The 14760-nt window shown below is 39.6% G+C and overlaps 1 protein-coding gene across 14 annotated transcripts in view; it reads right to left on the minus strand.

Annotated features, from left to right (window-relative positions):
* SANBR (SANT and BTB domain regulator of CSR) overlaps positions 1-14760 on the minus strand; it is a 72613-nt gene that overhangs the window by 47234 nt on the left and 10619 nt on the right. For all 14 annotated transcript variants that reach the window (XR_008546404.2, XR_010149513.1, XR_010149511.1 and 11 more), the window contains exons 6-10: positions 14457-14695; positions 10121-10179; positions 8317-8477; positions 3380-3466; positions 3157-3267 (exon numbers count right to left, since the gene is read on the minus strand). Coding sequence is in view for 6 of the 14 variants with exons in the window: in XM_024354366.3 (XP_024210134.2) it covers positions 3157-3267; positions 3380-3466; positions 8317-8477; positions 10121-10179; positions 14457-14695 (657 nt within the window). In the remaining 8 variants the exon portion in view is untranslated. The remainder of the gene's footprint in view (positions 1-3156; positions 3268-3379; positions 3467-8316; positions 8478-10120; positions 10180-14456; positions 14696-14760) is intronic.

Here is a 14760-nt window from a genome sequence, read left to right on the forward strand (position 1 = left end):
TGTCATCACACCTGGCTAATTTTTTTTTTTTTTTTTTTTTGGACGGAGTTTCACTCTTTCGCCCAGGCTGGAGTGAAGTGGCGTGATCCTGGCTCACTGCAACCTCTGCCCTGCTGGGTTCAAGCGATTCTCCTGCCTCAGCCTCCCGAGGAGCTGGAATTACAGGTGCATGCCACCATGCCTGGCTAATCTTTGTATTTTTAGTAGAGACGGGGTTTTACCACATTGGCCAGGCTTTTCCCGAACTCTTGACCTCAGGTGATCCACCCGCCTCAGTCTCCCAAAGTGCTAGGATTACAAGCATGAGCCACCATGCCAAACCTACACCTGGCTAATATAAAACAATTTTTGTAGAGAAGGGGGCCTCACTATGTTGCCCAGGCTGGTCTTAAACTCCTGCCCTTAAGCAATCCTCCTGACTCAGCCTCGCAAACTGCTGGGATTATAGGCCTGATTCTTTTAAGTTTTTATTTCAATCTTTTCTAATTTTGCTAGTTTTGTGCTTAGCTCAAAAATAAAATGTCATGATGTTATTACAAATTACACAGGCACATTTGTCTTAAAAGTAATTTTAGGCCAGAGAGGCTTACTCGGGAGGCTGAGTCTGAGGCAGAAGAATTGCTTGAACCCAGGAGGTGGAGGTTGCAGTGATCCAAGATTGTGCCATTGCACTCCAGCCTGGGTGACAGAGTGAGACTCCAACTCAAAAAAAAAAAAAGGAATTTTAAAACAATTTTTTAAATGTATACATCTGCCAGGAATGGCGGCTCACACCTGTAATCCTAGCGCTTTGAGAGGCTGAAGTGGGAAGATCGCTTGAGGCCTGAGGCCAGGAGTTGAAGACCAGCCTTGGCAACACAGTGAAACCCTGTGCCTACACACACACACACACACACACACACAAACCCTGTGCCCACACACACATACACAATTGCCAGGTTGCCAGGCATGGTGATGCACACCCATGGTCCTAGCTCAGGAGGCTGATGTGGGAGGACTGCTTGAAAGTCCAGGAGTTCAAGGCTGCAGTGAGCTATGATCGCACCACTGCATTCTGCCACTGCATTCCAGCCTCAGCAACAGAGAGAGACTGTGAGCTATGATTGCACCACTGCATTCCAGCCTGAGCAACAAAGACTGTCTCTAAAATAAAAAAAAAAAAGGTATACATCAACTGCTGACATGTAGGAAAATACTTTGAATAAAACAACAAAAATGGATGTTGAAGTTAGTATCAATTACTTTTTTCACATACTACTAATAGGTGTATATATATATATAATATATGAAATTTAACATTCATAGGGTTTCTTTCATAACAGTGTGTGCTATAAATTTGTAATATAGAAAAAAGAACAACAAAAAGAAAATTCAAATCATCTGTAATACTATCACTGAAAGGTAACACCACAATTAATGTTTTAGTGAACATCCTATTTTTTTAACCACTAACAACTTTTATGTATCTATGTACTTTTTCATAACTTTGTTTTGCTCTGTTGTCCAGACTGCAGTTCAGTGGCATGCTCCTAGCTCACTGCAACCTCAAACTCCTGGGATCAAATGATCCTCCTGCCTCAGACTCCTAGCTAGGATTGCCATGCTCAGCTAATTTTTAATTTTTTTGTAGAGATGGGATCTGGCTATGTTGCCCAGGCTGGTCTCAAACTCCTGGTCTCAAGTAATCCTCTCACCTCAGCCTCCCAAAATGCTGAGAATACAGGCAAGAAGATCTCTTGAGCCCAGGAGTTCAAGGCTGCAGTGAGCTATGATCGCACCACTGCATTTCAGCCTGAATGATACTGGATGAAGGATGTCAAAGAATACACATTTTGAGGTTTCTGCCTCCTGAGACATTATACCAAGTTACAACACCCACCCTCAACTCAGAATGAGAACTTGTTTTGAACATAAAGAGAAATATGTATTATGTATTTATTTATTTTATTTATTTGAGACGGAGTTTCACTCTTGTTGTCCAGGCTGGAGTGCAATGGTGTGCTCTCGGCTCACTGCAACCTCCACCACCCGGGTTCAAGTGATTCTCCTGCCTTGGCCTCCCAAGTAGCTGGGTTACAGGTGTGCACCACCATTCCCAGCTAATTTTTATTTTATTTATTTTTTTCAGATGGAGTCTTGCTCTGTCACCAGGCTGGAGTGCAGTGGCACTATCTCGGCTCACTGCAACCTCTGCCTCCTAGGTTCAAGTGAGTCCCCTGCTTTAGCCTCCCAAGTAGCTGAGACTACAGGCACCCGCCACCATGCTCAACTAGTTTTTTGTAGTAGAGACGGGGTCTCACCATGTTGGTCAGGCTGGTCTCAAACTCCTCACCTCAGGTGATCCACCTGACTTGGCCTCCCAAAGTGCTGGGATTATAGGTGTGAGCCACCGCGCCCGGCCTACATATTAATGAAATACTGACAAAGTATGAAGAACAAATAGATGACAGAAAATCCAATGCTAAAGACAATTTTCCTCACCAAAATTTACCTGAAAGTAAATTTGGTTCTCTTGTAAAATTCAATATAACATTTGTACAGATAACTAAAATCTGTTAGTGAAAAGAGAGCATTTTAAAAGCACTAACCAGAATACCTTTCAAGATTAATATACAATAATTTTTATCATTTTAATGTTTAAAACATTATGACATTTACCCAGTAAATAAAATGTACTAACAACTACCTTGTTTAGAAAGTATTTTTCTAAATGAAAGTTGGATAACATGCAGAAAAGATGTTATCCCATTCCTTATAAAAGTAGTTATATTTTTATAAATATGCTAGAAACTCACGTTTAAAAAGAATCTGGGCTGGGAGCGGTGGCTCACACCTATAATCCCAGTACTTTGGGAGGCCAAGGCGGGCAAATCATGAGGTCAGGAGTTCGAGACCAGCCTGGCCAACACAGTGAAACTCCATCTCTACTAAAAATACAAAAACTAGCTGGGTGTGGTGGCACACGCCTGTAGTCCCAGCTTCTCAGGAAGCTGAGGCAGGAGAATCGCTTGAACCTGGGAGGCGGAAGGTTGCAGTCAGCCAAGACCACACCACTGCACGCCAGCCTGGGTGACAGAGTAAGACTCCGTCTCCAAAACAACAACAACTATATATATATATACAAAAATACATGTATGTATTTTATCTTCACGACACCTTATGTGAATATAGACAATATTTCCATGTCGATCCACATTGATTTTTCCAGGAATGCAAGGAATTCTTCTTTCTGTTTCTTTTGTTAAAAGCTTCTTACACAAACAGCATCTATAAACAAAGAAGATACAAAAAACATCCAGGAAGAAGAATGTAAATGTAGTAAATTAAAGAATATAGCTGCATTATAAAGTACACCAAAGAAAAAAACATGTTAGCATACCTATACAATGTTGCTGCATTACTCCGAGAATCTGGATTCAAGTACTCAGGATCAAACAGTCTTTCAATCTTCTTACAAAAAAGTTTGCTATTAACAACAAATGACCAAAATATTAATTTTCTACGCTACTTTATAGTGATGAAAATAAACAAACCAATCTGTGCATTTGTAAAATAAGATTAATAAATCCTTAGTGGCTCTCTTGGGAGTTTATAATACATTTTTAGTGTTCTAAGTAAATAAACTTAACAGTTTATTATTAAGTAAATAAAATAAAGCAGTTCTGATGAGAACTGCTTGATCAATCATCTATTTTCCCATAAAAAATAAGATTGATAAATAGCTATCTTTCAGTCATTTTTAAACTTCATTTTTTATTTTTACTTTTTTTTTTTTGAGACAGAGTCTCACTCTGTCGCCCAGGCTGGAGTTCAACAGCACGATCTCTGCTCACTGCAACCTCTGCCTTCCGGGTTCAAGCGATTATCCTGCCTGAGCATCCCGAGTAGCTGGGACTACAGGCGTGCATGACCATGCCCAGCAAATTTTTTGTATTTTTAGTAGAGATGGGGTTTCACCATATTGGCCAGGATGGTCTCGATCTCTTGACCTCATGATCCGCCCACCTCAGCCTCCCAAAGTACTGGGATTACAGGCGTGAGCCACTGCGCCCGGCCTTATTTTATTTTTTTAGAGACAGGGTCTTGCTCCATCACCCACGCTGGAGTGCAGTGGCACCTCAGACTCCTGGGCCTCAAACTCCTGGGCTCAGGTGATCTCCCACATCAGCCTCCCAAGTAGCTAGGACTACTGTGTGCCACCACATTCAGTTAATTAAAAAAAAAAAAATCTGTAGAGATTGGGGCTGGCTATGTTGCCCAGGCTGGCCTCAGACTCCTGGCCTTCAAGTAATCCTCTTGCTTTGGCCTCCCGAAGTGCTGAGATTACAGGCTTGAGCCACCTTGCCTGGCCTCTTTTAGTCCTTTGTTACTGGAATATGCAACATTAAAGATTTTGAGAATTTAACAACCGAGGCCTACCAATAACTAGGTATATGATCTTTAGCCGCTTACTTAACCTCTTTGAACCTTGTTTTCTCAAGTATAAAGTGTGGTTAGTATGTCCAATCTCATAAAGTTTTACGAGGGTTAAGTGATGTTTTTAAAGAGTACTAGCTATAACGTTAAGCATTCAATAAACGTTAATTATTATGCATAATATAACTGAACTTGAGTCTTCTAAGTATGTCTTTAATTCTAAATGTATATCCTACCTGTCTCCATCTTTCCTTGTGTAATGTCTTCTGCTATTAAAAGCCAAATCTGGATTTAGAATTCCATTTCTGTTTTCAATTATTTAGCTCTTGGATAATTCCTCTCTGTCTTGTTCCCCTTAAGGATTAAATTCTTGAATAATCCCCTGCATTATTAATTTATTCCTAATGGATCATTCTGATCAGCATATAAACATAATCTAGTATCTCCCTTCCTAAAAAAACAAAAAATCCTCTCTTGAGCCTACCTATCCCTAATAGCTACTGCTAATTTTTTCAGCAATCATTCAAAGTAAAACATCTGGAAAAAAGTTTTCTAAATCCACTTGGTCACATTTCTGTCCCCATCTTACTCTATGTGATGGCAGCATTCCACACATTTGGTCACTTAAGCATTATCTTTCTTTGGAAACCTTTTTTCTTTCTGCCTTTCTTTCTACTTCACTGGCTCCTCCTTCTCAGGTTCTTAACTGGCTACTTCTCCTCTGCTGCATCTCTAAATATTGGGTAGCCTTTATCAATACTATTTTGCTAACAATTAAAAAATGAAATACAGTAGCATTTACAATAGCACCAACAATTTAATTTATTAAATAAATTTATTTATTTAATTTATTTTAGGAATAAATTTAATTTAAAAAAGAGGTTGGGTATGGTGGCTCACACCTGTTAATTCCAAAACTTTGGGAGATCAAGGTGGGAGGATGCTTGAGCCCAGGAGTTTGAGGCCGCAGTAAGCCATGGCTGTACCACTACCCTCCAGCTTGGGTGACTGAGCAAGACCCTGTCTCAAAAAATAAAATAAAATAAATAAAAAGGAAAAATATCTCTACATTGAAAACTACAAGACATTGGTGAAATAAATTAAGGAGGATTCAAATTAATGGAAGGTTATACCATAATCATGGATTGAAAGACACACTATTATTAAAAGGTTAAATCTTCCTAAATTGATCTACAGATTACATGAATCCCAAATTCTAGCAGGTTTATGTGATTGTGAGAAAGAGAAAATGGGTAAGCTGATTATCAAATTTATATAGAAATGCCAAGAACTTAATAGACAACACTACAATCTTGAAGATAGGCAAAACTTGAGAATTTAAATTACCAGATACCAAAAATGATTACAAAGCTATCAAAATTAAGACAGTGTGTTGGCTGGGTGTGGTGGCTCACGTCTGTAATCTCAGCACGTTGGGAGGCCGAGGCGGGCGGATCACCTGAGGTCAGGAGTTCAAGACCAGCCTGGCCAGCATGGTGAAACCCCGTCTCTACTAAAAATATAAAAATTGGCTGGGTGTGGTGGTGGGTGCCTATAATCCCAGCTACTTGGGAGGCTGAGGCAGGAGAATTGCTTGAATCTGGGAGGCGGAGGTTGCAGAGAGCCGAGATCTCATGATTGCACTCCAGCCTGGGTGACAAGAGTGAAATTCTGTCTCAAAAAAAAAAAAGACAGTGTGCTACTGATACAAGGATAGACAAATCAACAGAACAAAAAGGACAATTTGGAAACAGACTTCACATATAGTAAATGTACTAGTGCAATTCAGTGGGGGAAAGGATGGTCTTTTCAACATATGGTATTGTGTCAACTAGATATCTATTTGGGGAAAAAAAAATGAACCTTGACCCCTACCTCATACCACACAAAAAAATTAATTCAAGATGAATAACAGAAAAACATAGGACAATGTCTTCACCACTTTTAGGGAGGCAAAGATTTATTGAACAGGACATACAAAAAAAGTATGGTCTCATCCAGTTCCATGGTTTCAAATCTCATCTACTCTTAAATTTCTATTTTAAGTCCTGACCTTTGACCTAAACTCCAGACTAATATATCCAGGTATCTACTTGCCATCCCACTTGAATGTCCAAGAAGCATGTTAAATAATCTCAAAAAGAACTAAAGCTATCTCTTGATTTCCCTTACCCTATTCCTTCCTCTCCCAATCTTTCCTTTCTCCATTAATAGCACTACCATCCACTTAGTTACTCAAACTGAAAACCTAATAATTATCCTGGAATCCTCTCTCTCTTCCCACATCATTACATTCATAAATCTGTCAAATCTAACAACTGAGTCCATCTACTTCTTTCCAGCTCTACTGTTTCTACCCAAGTGCAAACCCTTTCATTTCTCAACAGACTACTGCACCAGCCTCTTAACAGGTCTCCTTGCTTCTTAAATCTCTAATGTCTATTCTCCACATAGCAACCAAAAATGGTCTCTTAAAAACAAATCAGATCACGTCACTCCCCTGCTTGCATTCACACCTAAAGTATATCCTCCTTGCTATGACCTAAACAACCCTTAAATGATATAACCACTGCTGACCTCGTTTCATACCACTTTTCCCTTTATCTAAGGTCTGTTTTAATAATTTTTATTTGTTTAGAAATGGGTCTTACTATGTTGCCCAGGCTGGAGTACAGTGGCTTTTCAGAGGGATAATAGTAGTGCCCTACAGCTTTCAACACCTGGCCTCAAGCAATCATCCCACCTCAGCCTCTTGAGTAATATCTTCATAATTTTTAACATAATTCACTATCACTATATGTTCATATGGCCATTATACAAAGTAACTAATTACTAATTTTTATCTTGAGCCATTGGCTCTGGATAAATTTTACTTCACTTTACTTACTTCATTTAAAAATAGAAATATATTTCTAAATATATTATAAAAATAGAGTATTTTGGCCAGGCATGGTGGCTCACACCTGTAATCCCAGCACTTTGGGAGGCCAAGGCGGGTGGATTGCTTGAGCCCAGGAGTTCAAGACCAGGCTGGGCAATGCAGCAAACCCCCATCTCTACAAAAAATACAAAAATTAGCTGCGCATGGTGGCGTGCGCCTGTGGTTCCAGCTACTTGGAAGGCTGAGGTGGAAGGATCGCTTGAGCCTGAAGGTACAGGTTGTGGCTGGTATCTTGCTACTGCACTCCAGCCTGGGCGACAGAGAGAGACCGTCTCAAAATAATAATAATAAGCTAACTATAAATGAAAAGAGAGAGTAAAAATTAATTTCAAAAACTGGGCAACAAAGTGAGACCCTGTCTCTACAAAAAGTTTTTTTTTTTTTTTTTTGAGACGGAGTCTCGCTCTGTCACCCAGGCTGGAGTGCAGTAGCGCGATCTCGGCTCACTGCAAGCTCCGCCTCCCAGGTTCATGCCATTCTCCTGCCTCAGCCGCCCAAGTAGCTGGGACTACAGGCGCCTGCCACCACACCTGGCTAATTTTTTGTATTTTTAGTAGAGACGGGGTTTCACCATGTTAGCCAGGATGGCCTTGATCTCTTGACCTCGTGATCTGCCCGCCTCGGCCTCCCAAAGTGCTGGGATTACAAGCGTGAGCCACTGTGCCTGGTCAAAATTTTTTTTTTTTTTTTAATTTAGCTGGGCATGGTGGTGCATTCCTGTAGTCCCAGCTACTTGGGAGGCTGAGGTGGGAGGATCACCAGAGCTCAGGAGGTTGAGGCTGCAGTGAGCCAAGATTGCACCACTGCACTCCAGCCTGAACAACAGAGTGAGAACCTTTCTCAAAGAAAAAAGAAAAAAGAAAAAAAAAAAAAAAAGAAAGAATATTTCACTCACGTGAAATAGAAATATATTTCTTTTAACAGGAGTATTAGGTTTAAAATTAAACTTTTGAAATTACCTTTTAAATTTATCTTTTTTGTCCTTTAAATCATCAACTTCATTGTGTGTGAACAGATCAGCTATACGTGTGAGAAGATTTGCATTAATACAGTTCATGTTGCATGGGGTAGCTACTATGGCATTCATATTTTTGTGGCAATACTGAATACACTGTTCAACCTAAAAAATCATAGAAAATAAATGTTGAAAATAGTAGCATGAAGGACAATGTCATAGCAATACCTTTCAAAGATAAAATTCATTAAAAGTCTAATCCATATATTGCTAGGCACTAACTGGGTTTTGCCACCCAGTTTTTGACTTAATCTGTACTGTTCCAAAGGCAATCTAGCAGGTCAAATTTGTAACAACATATATACATACCTAAAAAATTATTTTCAACCTTCTTTAGAATATTTCAAATAATAATAATGCATCTTTTAAAATTGTGGCAGGTATAAATCTTAGTCTATAAACTCAAGTATACAGAACATGTAAACTTCTTTTTTTTTTCTGAGATGGAGTCTTGCTCTGTCATCCAGGCTGGAGTGCTGTGGCACGATCTCAGCTCACTGCAACCTCTGCCTCCTGGGTTCAAGCGATTCTCCTGCCTCAGCATCCCTAGTAGCTGGGCCTACAGGTGCCCGCCACCACACCTGGCTAATTTTTGTATTTTTAGTAGATACAGAGTTTCACCATGTTGGCTAGGCTGGTCTTGAACTCCTGACCTCGTGATCCGCCTGCCTTGGCCTCCCAAGTGCTAGGATTACAGGCGTGAGCCACCGCGCCTGGTCTGTAACTTCTTATAATTAAACTTAGTTAGAACTTTAAGCCTCCTTTTCCCTGGGTGGCAGAAAATTTCAGTCAATTCAGAATTTTCTCAGTTGTGCTGGGTTTGCTCTCTTCCTTCCATCCTCTACAACATACCTCTACAACCTGTGGTATGTTTATTTACTTTAAAAGTAAAGAGAGGATAATCATGTATTCTTCCAAATATTTATGCTTATGGCATAAAAATTATCCTTTAGGGCTTAGATTTCAAAATTCAAAGGTTTCAAAAATTTCAAAACTCAAAAACTCATTTAGTCTCTGCTTTTTTTCTGTAACCCTTCCCTGATACCAGCTGGGCTAAATGGGGAAGAGCTAAGGAGTAGAAAGAATACAGGAATATAGGTGGCTCACACCTATAATCCCAGCACTTTGGGTGGCCGAGGCAGGAGGATCACTTGAGCCCAGGAGTTTGAGACCAGCCTGGGTAACATAGCAAGACCACCCCACCCCATCTCCATTTAATTTTAGAAATAAAAGAATACAGGGGACTAGTACAAACCCCAAAGAGTCAAATAAACAACTTCACATTTGCTAACATAGAAAAGGAGTATTCTGGCTGGGTGCGGTGGCTCACACTTGTAATTCCAGCACTTTGGGAGGCCAAGGCAGGTGGATTGCTTGAGATTAGGAGTTCGAGACCAGCCTAGGCAACAAAGCAAAACCCCGTCTCTATAAAAAATAGAAACATTAGCTGGGCGTAGTGCCATGCGCCTGTAGTCCCAGCTACTCGGGAGGCTGAGGTGGGAGGATCACTTGAGCTGGGGAAGCAGAGGTTGCAGTGAGCTGAGATCATGCCACTGCACTCCAGCCTGGGTGACAGCGCGAGACTCTGTCTCAAGAAAAAGAAATTATATTCTTGAATTAACAATTTTTTAAATTGTTTTTTCAATTAACAATAATTTTAATAAAGTCTCAGAATTTTCTAGATACTTGAAGGAAAAGAAAGCATAAGTGAACAGAAGCACTTTGATTTTTTTTAAGTCAATACTTACTAGTGAATCCATTTTTAAAAACTCCGAAGAAATAAGAATTGAAATGACATTTCCTGGCTCTAAAAAAAAAAAAAAAATTAGATTACCCTTTTGATGGGTACCCCAATCTCCTCTGAACAGGCTCCTTCTCACCTTAAAAAAGGACATTACTGGAATAAGAATAATTTAATACAATCTTATTATAGCTTATGGGTTAGATACATAAAATAAAGAAAATTCAATGTTAAAACTTAGGGTATGGAGAAAATGTACAATAAATTTACCCTGGCGTTAGATTCATATAAAGTAAAAAGACTCCAGCTAAAGATATCACATATGTAATCTTCTCCTTGACTAAATCAGGGAAAAAGATAATTGAGACTATAATTCATTGCATATACAAGTAATAGAAAACTTTTTAAATTAATGAGAGCATTTGTTATTAGAAAAGCTAATTTAAAAAGAGTTCAATGCTTGTTATGAACAAATATTTAATTTTAAAAGATTCTGAAAGATAAAAAATTTACTACTGCAGAGTCCTAAACTTACTTCCTAAAGGCATAATGAGTGAGCTTTCAGACATACAGAAAGAAAGGGGGATGCCACCTGATGCTGTAGTTTAGCAAACCTGTCATCTCCCATGAGGTATGTTTAAGGAAAGAAAACTCTGTTTCGCATCATTACAGTACTAACACAATTCTAAATAAACGACTAAGCAGACAATGGTTAAAATAAGTAATCCCAATCTGTCTCTAAATAACAACTCTAGATTCAAGGCTCTTTTTTTTTTTGAGATGGAGTCTCACTCTGTTGCCAGGCTGGAGTGCAGTGGGGCAATCTCTGCTTACTGCAACCTCCACCTCCCGGGTTAATGACAGTCTCCTGCATTAGCCTCCCGAGTAGCTGGGACTACAGGCGTTCACCACCACACGCAGCTAATTTTTGTATTTTTAGTAGAGACAGGGTTTCACCATGTTGGCCAGGATGGTCTCCATCTCTTCACCTCGTGATCCGCCCGCCTTGGCCTCCCAAAGTGCTGGGATTACAGGCGTGAGCCACCACGCCCAGTGAAGGCTCTTAAACACAAATGGTGAAGGGAGGAAAAAGCTGGTGAAAAAGCACCTCAGGAAATGGTAATGTACCCCATTCCAGTTAGGAACCAGTGGCAGGTTATTAGAAATTTAATTAAGCATTTTGGTAGTTTTCCTGGTTAGAATAAAGACTTTTTTTGGTAAATGTTTACATTTATAAACACTGATTTAAGGTCAAAGATAACAGAATGACTAGCTTTGCTGCTTTCTTTTTTTTTTTTTTTTTTGAGACAAAGTTTCACTCCTTCGCCCAGACTGGAGTGCAGTGGCATGATCTTGGCTCACTGCAACCTCCGCCTTCCAGTTTCAAGCGATTCTCCTGCCTCAGCCTCCCGAGTAGCTGGGACTACAGGCACCTGCCACCACGCCTGGCTTGTTTTTGTACTTTTAGTAGAGACGGGGTTTCAACATGTTGGCCAGGCTAGTCTTGCCTCCTGACCTCAGGTGATCCGTCCGCCTCGGCCTCCCAGTGTGCTAGGATTACAGGCGTAAGCCAGAGTGCCGGGCTTTTTTTTTTTTTTAATTGAGATGGAGTCTCGCTCTGTTGCCAGGCTGGAGTGCAGTGGCGCAATCTCTGCTCACTGCAACCTCTGCCTCCCGGGTTCAAGAGATTCTCCTCAGCCTCCTGAGTAGCTGGGACTACAGGCACACGCCACCAGGCTAACTTTTTTTGAATTTTTAATAGTGACAGGGTTTCACCAAGTTGGCCAGGCTTACTGCATTTCTTTTACCTTTACTACACACATAAATATGATGAATCGAATAATTTTTTTTCTCTCTCTACATGTTTTGATTTTTATTTCACACATACATATTATAGCTGGTTAGTCTGGAATCTCTGGATTCTGGCTGAAATTTTTGATTTAGCAATCTTGTAATTTTTATTTAAGGACCACTAGAAACCTCTCCTATTAATTTGATCACTAAAGAATACATAAATTATTAAGTTTTTAAAAAAACTTTTACACTGTCAGCATAGATTTATTTTCCATAAGAGTTCTATTTTAATACTACTGTAAATAGCAATTCTAGTGCATAGAATTGCACTATTGTGTGACTATTAAACCACAAGTGTGATCATACAAGTATATGCCCATTGAAATATTACTCAGTAATTATTCTTATTACAGTAATTCTACTAGTAATACTAGTAGTATGCTACCATTTAGAACACTGGCTCTTGAACTTTTGATCTCAGGACCCCTTTACAATCTTAAAAACTGAGAATCCTAAAGGGTTTTTCTTTATGTGGGTTGTATCTGCCAGTATTTATCACATTAGAAATTAAAATAGAGGAAATCAAAAAATATGAATTCATTTACAAAGAACAAAAAACCTATTTACATATTAACATATTTTTATTAAAATAACTATGTTTTCTTTTCTTTTTTTTTTAGAAAGGGTCTCACTCTGTCACCCAGGCTGGAATGCGGTGGTGCAATTTTGGCTCACTGCAGCCTCTGCCTCATGGGCTCATGCAATTCTCATGCCTCACCCTCCCAAGTAGCTGGGATTACAGGTGGGTGCCACCACGCCCAGCTAATTTTTGTATTTTCAGTAGAGACGGGGTTTTGCCATGTTGGCCAGGCTGGTCTCCAACTCCTGGCCTCAAGTGATCCACCCACCTCAGCCTGTCAAAGTGCTGGGACTACCAGTGTGAGCCACCATGCCCTGCCTAAAATAACTACCTTTTCTAAAATGAAAAATATTAGGTCGGGCGCCGTGGTTCATGCCTGTTATCTCAGCACTTCAGGAGGCTGAGGCGGGCAGATCACCTCAGGTCAGGAGTTCGAGACCAGCCTGACAAACAAGGCAAAACCCTGTCTCTACTAAAAATACAAAAATTAGCAGGGCGTGGTGGCATGCACCTGTAATCCCAGCTACTTGGGAGGCTGAGGCAGGAGAACCACTTGAACCCGGGAGGCGGAGGTTGCAGTGAGCTGAGATCGCGCCGTTGCACTCCAGCCTGGGTGACAAGAGCGGACTCTGTCTCAAAAAAAAAAGAGTAAAGAGTAGCACTGTTTGATATTTTTTGCAAATCTCTTCAATGTCTGACTTAATAGAAGACAACTGGATTCCCATATCTGTTTCTGCATTCAATTTGTGGGTAGCCTACACCAAACTTGACAAATGGTAGTTTCTTAAAGGTTAATTGCAATGTATCTAAACTGTATCAGTGAACTTTTCTGACTCCGTTAATAACAAAATTCTCTAATTTATCTTGCACTTTGCATGAATCTTTCACTCATGCATGACTTTTTGAAAATAAAATGTATTGGTCATTTGGAAAATGCTGGCTCAATGAGTTATACAGATATTCCAAATGTTGAAATACTTCATTGTACAATATATTTAAAAATCACATTCATTAATATGACCACCAATCTCATCAGAAAAGTCAGGTATTGAGAAGCCTTCTGTCAAGCACATGGAAGCAAGTTAAGTTTTCCAAAACTGTAATTCTCACTGGAAACCTTGAATTTTGTCACTGACAGCAGGTGACAAATGCTTTCAGCTTTAACTGAGCAGCTCATTTTCAAGAAAATGTCTGCCAAACACCTAAGTCTGAATTACCATTATTTCTCTGTCAGTTGTTCTCTCAAGTAAAAATGGTCTTCAATTTTTAAAAGAGCAGCTAATTTACCTCAGGACTGAAAACAATCGCACAAGTGCTTTTCCTCAAGAGAATCATGTGTTGCTGTGCAGTAGGAGTGGACTTTCCATTTCATCACAGTAAAAATATGTATATTCAATGGTCAAGATTTAATAAAATTAGTAATTTTTACTGCTTTACCAAGGACATTCTTAAGTGAAACTAGATTTTTTTCTTTTTTTTTTTTCTTATTATGTAACTATGTACTGCTAGTACAGTTTGGTGCCCCTGCCTTGATCTTGTCTAAAGCTTCAACAGTTTTACCCACTATTGCTTTTGTACCATCTGAGCAACACAGTGAGAAAGTCAAGTGACATCTTGGCATTATTAGGCAAACTGTTTTGACCTTGTAGACCCTCTAAAAGGGTCCCTAGTATCCCACTGGTCCATACACCATACATTGGCAACTGCTGATCTAGAGATCTGTTCATTTGCCATAAATTTACTATAATTTACTAAAAAAGATGAGGTTATCAGTTTCCTAAAAGGCTGTTACTAATATGAGCATAAACACCGGTGTCCAAACAATTTTCCACATTTCACTTTTGGCCTGAAGAAACTACCAGGTGACACACAAATTTCACTACAAATTAAGCAACAGATTGTTTTTTACCTAAAGTGGGCATCTCACAATCTTTATTCTCCTTAGTGTTCCTTTTAACGTATTTTATCAACCAGTTGAAAATGTGAACGTCGCAATGAACTGAAATGTCCACCTCTTCCCAGCGCTGGGCATCCATAGATAAATATTCAGCAAAGTACTTCATTTCTGATATCAAAAGATCTCGCGGGCAAGTAAAATCTTCTTTCAAGTTTTTTGCTTCATCACACACATGGATCACCATGTTTGGCCTTCATAAAAATGTTACACAAAAATGAAATTATTAGAGTTTTAGAAAAGGAGCCAAGAATACTGA

Source organism: Pan troglodytes, chromosome 12 (assembly GCF_028858775.2).
Source record: "Pan troglodytes isolate AG18354 chromosome 12, NHGRI_mPanTro3-v2.0_pri, whole genome shotgun sequence".
NCBI classification, from domain to species: Eukaryota; Metazoa; Chordata; class Mammalia; order Primates; family Hominidae; genus Pan; species Pan troglodytes.